General features: G+C 31.4%; 1 protein-coding gene across 2 annotated transcripts in view; it reads left to right on the plus strand.

The window, feature by feature from the left end:
* LOC139502490 (A disintegrin and metalloproteinase with thrombospondin motifs 18-like) overlaps positions 1-10,975 on the plus strand; it is a 29,023-nt gene extending 18,048 nt beyond the window's left edge. Inside the window, exons 11-17 of one of the 2 annotated variants that reach the window (XM_071291972.1) lie at positions 1,846-2,028; positions 2,288-2,432; positions 3,377-3,496; positions 4,410-4,461; positions 5,378-5,494; positions 6,284-6,430; positions 10,173-10,975. In XM_071291972.1, coding sequence (XP_071148073.1) covers positions 1,846-2,028; positions 2,288-2,432; positions 3,377-3,496; positions 4,410-4,461; positions 5,378-5,494; positions 6,284-6,430; positions 10,173-10,345 — 937 coding nt within the window. In that variant the 3' untranslated portion in view covers positions 10,346-10,975. The remainder of the gene's footprint in view (positions 1-1,845; positions 2,029-2,287; positions 2,433-3,376; positions 3,497-4,409; positions 4,462-5,377; positions 5,495-6,283; positions 6,431-10,172) is intronic. The other variant, XM_071291973.1, reaches the window with a different exon arrangement.
* The last annotated feature ends 266 nt before the right edge of the window (positions 10,976-11,241 follow it).

Consider the following 11,241-nt stretch of genomic DNA (forward strand, 5'->3'; position numbering starts at 1 on the left):
AAAGTATCTTAAAGTCATTTTATTCATACAAGAAACCTCAAATTAAAAAAAAATATGCACATATTTTTTATAACTAAATGGATAGTTTTCACTATACAACTTATGTACATATACTTTTTTCTGAGGAAAATTCTTCACTTTGTCCACATTTAGAAGAAGTCTACTTATTTTTAATAGCTTGCTTCCAGGAAGCAATTCGCCGACATATTTTCCGTATGCATAGTGACCTGAGCGTAACCCTCCTCGTAAAAATCCGGTGATCACAATACGCACGGATCTGTCATTAAAATAAACAATTATCTGATTGTACATGTTAAATACGTGCTCAATGCCCATGCTTTTTGTTATTTGTTTACTATAAGGTGACAATCGGTACACTTCGGCTTTGAAACACGGCATTTAATGAGCAGCCATATTTGTTAAATCATAACAGACAGACTGAAAAAAAAATTACGATTATACGATATATTTGCGAAAAATGAAAAAATCGTGCACAGAGGACTAAGTTTATGATATATACATGCATTGGTTCAAGAATTCGATAAACATTATTTTTCACCACTCACTCGTTTCATATGACTTTAACAAAATCAGTAACCGTCTAAGTTCAACTTTGACTGAAGGAGTTGCAACCTTTGAGTAAGCACAATTGGCTGGGAATTGACTATTTTAGAATAACACGTTTAATTCAAATGTAACCAACAAATTAACACTGACAACAATGTACAGTCGTTAACCTTCTCTTTAGCTTGAGAATACGTATGCACCACGAAGTACAATATTTTAACTTAAGGATAATTTAGTTAAAAGTATGACCAAAATTGTTTTCTGTTAAAGTAATACATGGCAATCTAATACAATAAATTAAATATATTAATTCGAATTAAACATTTCTAAGGCTAAAAACGGATATTTTTAACATATAATCAGAATTAAGATAAATGAATTTGTGTATATAAAATATGATTATACAATATTAGAATCTTTAAGTTAGGAATCTAATAACCAGCGTTTTATTAGTGTTGAGGCTTACTGCGTGGGCTATGTCACCTTATTTTGATAAAATATTAACTCCAACACGACACAATAAAAGGTACATAATACTCCATCAAAAACAATAAAATATGAAATAACAAGGGACACGCCAGACATAATAAAGATTTGTACAAAAAAAGTATTATATATTTTCATCAGTTAACCTTTATTGTAATGCTCTTTTATTTCGCATCAAATTGATGTCACAGTCTGCCCACTTTTTAACTTAGATTTAATTTATTTATAAACATCCTGTATAATACCAGATGATTCTACGTCTTAACTTGATGTTAACTGGAAAATTTACATTTATGAAGTACGGAAATAAAATATTATTAATAACCGTTTTAATTAAATTTCTTCTTTAAGTCATTACGCACTTTTGCGGGATCGTGACGTCATCAACGGTTTTTTTCAAAATTTAATCCTTACAAATGGAATTTGGAATTGAATTCTAAGAAATATTACGCTGGTTATTCAGTGTGCACCACATTCTTTATGTTACTTTTCATAGACATGAAAATAGTACAGTACTTACATAAGTAGATTCAATATAACTACCCAATGTATTTAAAAAATGATAAACAAAACAACGAATATAACAAAATAGCAGCCACTGAAATTACAGGCTTTGACACTGCCTGTAAAGGTAAAATTCAGGTCGCATTCTCTGTTATATTACAATGGCGAAATAAAGCAAGAGATTGTGGTTACAACATATGATCTATTTCTATGGTTATATGTGACAAAGATATTCATTTTAATGCTCCTTATGTGTATGGTCAATCGGTTTATTATGTTTTATTTCAGTCTTGGCGTTATACATCACGACGGTGACAGTGTACCAGAAGCAGCTAATTGTCCTAGTGCCATGAATTATATAATGGCGCCATCGTCAGCCATAATCAACAGAAAAACGGTGGAATACAGTTTCAAATTTTCAGATTGTTCAATTTACCAGATGAAACAGCAGGTCAAAAAAATGAGAGAACTGTAAGTTTGTTTTTGTTATCAAAAAATCCGTAAATATAATAAACTGTGCAAGAAGTTCATGTTAAATGTTAAAGCCAATCGTATTTCTAAATTTAATAAGGTTTTGTCATATTTTTACAATTGAATTAGATATGTTTTTACAATCCAATGTTTTATTCTAGTATTCATAGTACTCTGTGTCAAACTTACGAGATGTTTAAATCGTCAGACATGCATATATCTATTCTTAAAAATGCTCAGTTTTTTCATTTTATTTAAGACACAACAATTGCTTAGGAGAAGATAGCAGTGGGTCTTCAGTGACAAATGGAGTGGTGAAACCGTTTTTATCGGTTCCACCTGGACAAATCATGAATGTTCATGGTCAATGTCAGGAAATATATGGAAATACTTCTTTTATGTGTGTATGTACTTTGCTTTAATATGATATATATATATGAATATAAGCTTGATGTAAGTTAGAACATTACTGTAATGATCAACGTAGTTTCCCTCTTAAGTTAAATATATTTTTATGACGTGAAGTGATGTTTTCAATTTTTATGTATAATAGTTTTAATTAAAAAAAAAATTGAGTATCTCTGTCGCGTTAAGGTAGTACGGGTTGTACTATAAAAGAAAATGACTATAGTTTTTAAAACTCTGTCAAAATGTATCTTTTATTGTGCTATTTCAAATAATAAACACGACAGACCACAAAACATGTTCTATGTGACCATTGTAATTACAATTGTATATGACATATTTTGGAAGGATTAAAAAGAGGAAGATTTATGTGAAAAAAAAGAAAAATACAGTACACAATCTTGATATGGATTGCGAGAAGATATTACGTCTTATAAAACGCTTTATACAAAGAATAAAAGAAAAGATTTGTGGACTGTAAAATTGACAAAATAGCAAACATTGACTGTTCATTTCTTTATAAACTTAACTATTTCCTCATTAAGCTAAGTATCAAAGATTTGGAGGAAGTATAATGTTGATTCTGTAAAACATATCTGTATCATAACGTAGAATCATAACTTTCTGCATTGAAATGAAAAGTCTTACAAATGAATAGAAATCCTGCATCAAAATTGTTTATTTCATTAAAAACCTGTACCAATTGTTTTGCTGTTATTTGCTATCAAAGATTTCGAAAGATTCCATCCTTACCTTGAATAATCCGCTTAAATGATCTTTTCAAAACTGTTGATCTTTTTATAAACTTTTGCTATTTGTTTTCAGAATACTAGGTATATGTTAACACTACAAAACGTCGTTTAATGCGATTTTCAAAAGTGTTTATCATAATGGCAATGAGATTATGAATGAAAGTTTATAAATATTTATGATCAATTTTTAGCCCCCTTCGACAATAGATGAAATGTGCTACAAAATGTATTGCTTTGATCCAGTAAAGGGAATTTGTATCACAGCTAGCGAACAGCGAGCTGCAATGGGAACATCTTGTGGTGATAAAAAGGTATGAACACGTGGAATATAAAGCATACACATGTAATCTTACAGACAACAAATTACCATATTAACGCATATCATTGTTGTCAATGATCTTTTTTTTTTAATTTATTTTGCATAGGATGACATAAGTTGTCTAATTGATATAACTAGTATCTGTAAGATAATACTTATAGATTATCGTTGATCATCTCAACGAGATTGATTTTCTCGCTTGAGCTGGTACAGCGAAAGTGAGAAAAGCAATCGAGTTGAGATGACCAATGATAATCTGTTTATCGCTATTTTACCTATGACAACGTTGTCAATTTCATGTCAATTTCGTTAGCAACGCCACGTGGCCTCCTTAGTTTCTAGCGATAATTTTTCCATCTCAAGCAAAGCATCATATGAAAATTATCACAAAAAAAGATCAAAAGAAAAATGCACAAAATAGCGATAATATAAGTTACTTCTATTTTATTTCGGCTATGGTTTTATTGATCTTATGAACCTTGCATCCGTTTGGTTAAGTAATGGTAATTGAGCAATCTAATCGGTATATGTTATTCACAGTCTAGTTGCTCGTTGATCCGAACTCATATTATATACGAACAGGATAACTCAATAACTATTACATTTGCTTTTAAAATAACAATTCTTGAACAAATTCATAGATATTCCCAAAATAAGTCATAATTTCAGTTTGAACCACTGTTTAAGCATTCATAAGTCAGTGGCAACATTTAAACTGAACGCTTCAAAACCACGAAAGAAATCTATGAAGCTGAAATACTTTTAAAAACATAATTTTATTTGATGTCTCAGTATACTAAAAGAGATTAATTATATTATTAGATGATAGACTTTCAATTGGTGTTTGATTAAAAATTAATACAAATAAAATAAGTTACTAAATATCAACTTCTTTTTACTTCCAGTGGTGCATGTTGGGAAAATGTGTATTGGACGAGTCTGCACCTTCTGCGCCAGGTAGATACATTTTTTATTTTTGTATATTATGTATATTCACTGGTTAAAAATAGGTTTCATGTACTCATTCATATCATAATGTCAACATAAAGGGACCTTAAGAATGTTCTCTCACGACAGTTGTTCTTGATCACGTGGGTTTGATGCACTCACAAACATCTTCTCAACGGTTTGGAGTGAGTTAACCTGATGTAAATCTGGTACGGACATGCATAAAGGATCTACTACTGAATTACACGAGTTGCGCGTTAACTTAAATAATGCATCATATTTGTTTAGATTATTTCGAATAGACAGGGGAAGCAAAAACTTTGTGCCCACAGAATAACAGCGTAGTGGGTTATTTTAACGGGTGTACTTCATTCTTTTGGGTTATTTCGAATAGACAGAAACATTATAGTTGTTTCTTATAATTAAATTCTAAATTCCATTTTAAGGAGTAAATCATGATATCAAAAAAACGTTGATGACGTCACCGTCAAGTGACAAAATTATGTCTTTGAGCTGATAGACTAAAATTTTGAGATTAGCATAACCGCAGACTGAATGTTTTTTCCCGCTTTCTTAAAACAAATTCTATAGAGCCAAATTAAAATGAAGCTCTCCGTATCTAATGTAATCTTGAAGATGGACTATATTTTTTAGTTTGCCAGTTTTACGTTATTTGATCTTATATACACGTTGTAACGTTGAAGTTGATATCAAAAACACGTGCAGACAGTAATTTTGTGTTTTATTATTACATACATATAACTTTAAATCATTAAATTGTTTTGTGCCGATCAAAAAGGTGGAATCTATATGAAACACATTAAATATTTGCTTGCTGTTTAGTATGGAGTGATTATTTCGTAGAATATTTGTCTTCACATCATTATGCTTCTCTCATTAATTGTAATGTCTCGTTCATTTTAAGACAACTGTCCCTTCCCAGATGTACCTCCACCTAAAGCGAATTGTGAACAAGATGCCTCCCCATTCCAGTGCCAAGATTCTATATTCCAAAAAAGATGTTGCCAGTCCTGCAGTAAAAGTAAGTAGTTTCGTTATTCTTTAGATGAGCTATTTTATTATGCTGTTCTTATTGGCTGTAGGTTTTAAAATGTGGACCTAGCTAAGCTTTTAATGTGTAAATCGATGCAAAAAACACTAAATTAAATGTTTTACAATCAAATTCGTCCTTGTAGTCTATCTTATGTAGGAATAATCTATTTTCAAATTATATCGTTTTACAGGTTTTGATGATATTTTATATCCAAAACAAAGCATATTCATCAATTTGAATTCAGCTAAAATATCATTTAGCTGTTGGATTATTTCCCTACTTATGTCCATTGTTAACGCGTATCACAACCGAATTATGTATATTGGCGCAATTTATACCTTAGAACAATATCATTTGACGCAAATAATACATCATGAAAATAGCAATTGGCGCATTACTGATGCCAAAAGCGCAAATGGCTGGTTAATGTAGATCAGGTGTATAAAAATTTAAAGCGCACTTTTCCATAATATTTGGAGCTTAACAGTCCTCTTCGTGGAACAGGTTAAACAAAACCACACAAACATCATGTGCTCGCGATTTCGCTATGTGCTACTAAGTATTTTTTATTCATTTTATTACATACGATTTGCTCAATACAGTACCTAATTTCTGTATCATTCGATGTTTTGTGGAGAGTGTCTCCTTGGGACTCATATAAAATCTTCTTTTTTATAATTAATATCTGACAATCCCCAATTTAACTCAAACCTGTGCAATCAAAAATTGATTTGAAGTATCCACACTGGTGATATTAATGAGTAACTTTGGCTACAGATTTTACAGAAGAAGACTACTGCACGGATACAAAGATCCTGCTTAATGGATTGTCTTGCCTGGAATTTATAACCAAATATGGGACATATATCTGTCATGTGGATCCAAGCATTAAGGACTTTTGCTGCCGCAGCTGTCATACCCTTGGTGTGTATTGCGGGTTTAATGCTAGCCAACTAACACAATATGAAATCATGCTTTGGTTTATATATTCAATTCATTTACCTTCGTTTTAAATAATACAACCTACATCTTAAACAGAAAATTAAGGTTTGAAAAGCCAAAGTATTGATTTCATTTTAAGCCATGTCTGTGCTGTAAATTTGTTTGTGTTACATACTACTTACTAACAATTGCTTTCTGCTAAAAATTGGCATGTGTAAAAAGGTTTGAAGGCAAAATCGCTGCTAACGCCTAAAACATGTAGAGCTTCAATGCAAATGAGTGTTTAATATATATAACGTTTAGACATCAATAGGCAGGTGAATGAACTGACGCTTCGATTGATAAAAAATGTTCTATTTGAATGGTTAATGTAATAATATTGACGAAAATCAAAAGACCGATTTCATGCGAGTCAAACCATTAATGCATGTAGAGTAATAATTTGGTCGGCTTGCTTGCCTTGCCTGATTGTTTGTTTCAATGTTTGCTCGAGCATTGTTATCAAGCTTGATATCAGCAAACAATAAGAAGGTGGAGTAAAACCTGTATATAGGTAAATACAGGCAACACTAGTATACTGCTGTTCGAAATTCATAAATCGATTGAGAGAAAAATACGAATACAGGTTTCATTTTAATACATTACTAAACATGTATTTCTATTCATGTATTGGCACTTATGATATCTCTATGTTTAAAAACATTCAAAATTCTCTTGTTTTGTGTTGGTAACTGGAAGGCAGGAATTCCTTTGGGATTATATAATGAATACCAGAACAACAAACCTTTAAGAAAATTAGGAACAGGATCTGTGTTTTAATCAAATTACAAAAAAAATAAAATAAAGGCAACAGTAGTATACCGCTGTTCAAACTCATAAATCCATGGACAAAAAACAAAATCGGGTAACAAACTAAAACTGAGGGAAACGCATAAATATAAGAGGAGAACAACGACACAACACTACAATGTAACACACACAGAAACGGACCAAGCATCAGACAAAATTCCAGTTAGTAAAATGATAATGCCATTCTTTTTGTCGAGCTTTCAACTTTTGTCGAAAGACATAGCGATTCTACAATCGTTGTCGTCGTCCGTGGCATCCACAAATATTCACTCTGTGGTTAAAGTTTTTGAAATTTTAATAACTTTCTTAAACTATTCTGAATAATACATTTCTACCAAACTTGCACAGAATTTTGTTTATGACCATTAGATAGTATCCAGAAGTAAATTTTGTAAAAACAAAATCCTGTTGTTCCGTATTTTACTTTTAAATGGACTTAGTTTTTTTGCCAGGAAACATTACATTCACTCTGTGGTTAAAGTTTTTTTTAAATTTTAATAACTTTCTCAAACTATCCTGGATTTCTACAAAACTTAGACAGAAGCTTGTTTCTGATCAAATGCTAGTATCTAGAAAGCAAATTTTGTTAAAGTTCTGTTCCTTTTTTTTTATGTATTTTACTTATAAATGGACTTCAAGTTCCAGTTAACATTACAAAGAGTCTGCAGTTAAAGTTTTTAAAACATTTATTAGATTCATAAACTAGCCTGGATTTTTACCAAACTTGGACAAAAGCTTCTTACAATCAAAATATAGTATCAAGAGAAATATTTCTATTAATTGTTTTCCTCGTGTTTGTTGAGCCTGTGATTAACATCAAAAGTAGACGAGCCAATGGGTTCGGAGGAACCCTTGCGATTTTTTTTTAAGAAACAACCGTTTACTTTTTAAAACAAAAGAAGTTGCGTATATTTCCAATTTAGAATGGAATTCTATGAAAACCGGCGGATTACAATTTTTTTTTCATTTTCACAACTATTTGTACATGAAAATAGATTTAACAAATGGGATATGACATACTCATTTTTACTGGGATTGTGTTTTTTGAGTCCATATAAGTATATTTATCCTTTTAAAAACTCATTTAAAATTCGCTATCGATCTGGATTATCGTTATGGGGTCATTTTTATGTTAATATAGATTTCATTTTAATACATTACTGAACCTGTATTGCAATCCATATATATATATAAACACTTATGGCCATGTTCATATTCATATATCAGAATTCCACACAGTGCTACTTTTCTAAAACTGCTTGACCCTTTAAACCGTTGAATCTTATCGGTTAACACGTTTTTTTGTTAGTTCTTATCTGATGAGTCAACCACATTCCAACTATTTTAACCATTTGTTCTCATGTTATATTGTTACCGTCAAAAGTAAGAGGGATGATTGAGGGGTTACAGACATGTTTACCCTGACAAATTTCGTAAATGCCTGTCTTATACAAAGGCTTGTCAGTTTCACAAAAAAAACTTACGACTAAAGTTCATCGTAAGTCATCAAAAAAACAGTATACTAAGGATCAAATTCAATCACAAGATTATTTGTAAAAATGGTCGCTGTAATCCAATGCCGTATATCATGTGTATCGTTGGTCGCTACATTAACCTAACTTTATCGTTCAATGCTGTAGTAATCACTAGGACATTGGTTAATTTTAAATTCATTCATATCGGGATTTTTAATAGCTGACTACACGGTTAGGTTTTTGTTCAATGTTGGGGGTATATTGGTACGGTAATAATTATTATTATCATCCTTTAGTCTTTGAGGAAAGTTATTTCATCAGCAATAATACCGCATCTTCAAATTTTTAATTAGATATCAAACACAATAATGCACTCGAAAACTTCAAGTATGAGTCTAGCTCACTGGCAGTTTTGAAAATCAGATAACGTGTTTGTTGGAGACAAAGAGGTCAACTGACATCCACGGTCTGTTTCATAATCTAACTTTGACCAACAAAATTGTAAATGAAAAGTTTTCACACAAAAGCACTAGTCACATTTTCATTGACCAGAACACGAACTTGTATCCCTGTTTTTACCACGGGGAGGGTGCACTTCAAAAATTGTGTGGTAGGAACGAGTAGCTGGGACATCCATATGATTATCTTTGTGAACAACAGACTGAGACATACATACTCTATCATACATTTTTTTGTCGACAAGATATACTTTATGGACAAATTATGATAACACTATTCCGGATGCATCAATGAGTGTCATATATTTCATCATTATTTTCTACCTTATAATATAATAATGGTGGACACAATGTCTCATCACGGCAGCTGATCCATACCATACATGCAGTATGTAGAATTGTACTCTCCCCACCAAACCATTCTGCACATTGTGTTAATGCGTTCATTATACTTCACATGCTACACGCGCATAACTAGATACCTGAATATTGTCGTTATTTGATTCTGAATTGGATTCTATTGTTGCAAAGAGGCAATTTTTGTTTTTTTTATAGTTTTTTTAATTCTTGTCAGAAGATCTTTTTACAAAGAATAGCAATAGTTTATACATATAAATATTTTTTGATACATTAAGCTAAAAAACGCAGACTTGAATTACTTTGAAGAATGTCATTTTGATTAATGAAACACTTTAGCGCATTTCTAATATAACAGATAATATTCCTCTTTTTCCGTTTTAAGAAAGTGGTGAGAAAGCCACTATAAAAATTTGTGACATGCAGAACTGAATCAATGTTTGAATGTACCGATATTATCAATTTTCTAGAAAAGCAGTCGTCCCTGACCATCTTATCTTTGATAAAATGCCAACAAATATGTAATAAAGTATTATATAAACTACACCATCATCAGACTTATCATATTTATACTTTGTATTTCAGAACAAAACATCCCAACGACATACTCTCCATATATAACGAATACGGAGTGCACTGATAATACGTATGTTAGAATCAATGGCCTTCACTGTACAGAGTTTGTAGCCCAGAATGGAAAGAGCGAATGTGTCCGTCCACTGGTGGCTAAACATTGTTGCCGTAGTTGTTACTACTGACAAAATTTAGTAAATTTAAAGAATAAGAATAACCAGTAAATCGAAATAGGTTAATAAATGTAACAGATGGGGAATGCAAGCTTATGACACGGGATTTATCTAGCATAGAGGTTCAGAGTTCATTTATAACTAAATTTCTTTAAAGTGAAATAGCTTTCGATGAAATCTTTCTATTAGTGTCATGTTTAGATTAAGGCTTACGTATGTAATACATCATTGTGCTGTTCTGGTAGTGCATCGGAAGGTAAAGGATATTCTGATCAGTTATAATAACTTGTCTGAATAGTCATTTGAAAATTGCGGCGACGTAAAATTACTGAAAATAATTCACAAAACTTGGACATAAATGGCTGCTTCCATCAGAGACGCCTACCTATCGCTGGTATTGCCAGTTCTGATGTTGTGCGAAAGAATGTGTCTAGTATGTTGCTATCTGTGATAATAATTCAACTTTCTTTGAACTTAGTGAATACTTTACGTAAATTTCAACACAAAACATAATTAATGTGTTGTAAATTATGTACATGAAGTGTGGTAGTATGATATAAAAAAAACAATTGAAATCCATTTTGGACTTTAATCATCAGAGAAAGAAGTGTTTTTATATCAAATTATAAATTATTCCATGTTTTCTGCCTTCAAATATTTTATGATTCGCAGTCATCTGGACATAAACAACTCACAAAAAAATCAATATGCACATGATACATTTAACCAATTGCATATAGTTTCTGAGAAACAGTAAATCCGGATATATTAACGACGACATACTATATAAATAAAGGCAACAGTAGTATACCGCTGTTCAAAATTGATTAATCAATTGGGGAAAAAACAAATCCGTTTTAACAAACTAAAAATGAGGGAAACACATGCAACACACACAGAAATGAACT

Source organism: Mytilus edulis, chromosome 14 (assembly GCF_963676685.1).
Source record: "Mytilus edulis chromosome 14, xbMytEdul2.2, whole genome shotgun sequence".
Lineage (NCBI taxonomy): Eukaryota > Metazoa > Mollusca > Bivalvia > Mytilida > Mytilidae > Mytilus > Mytilus edulis.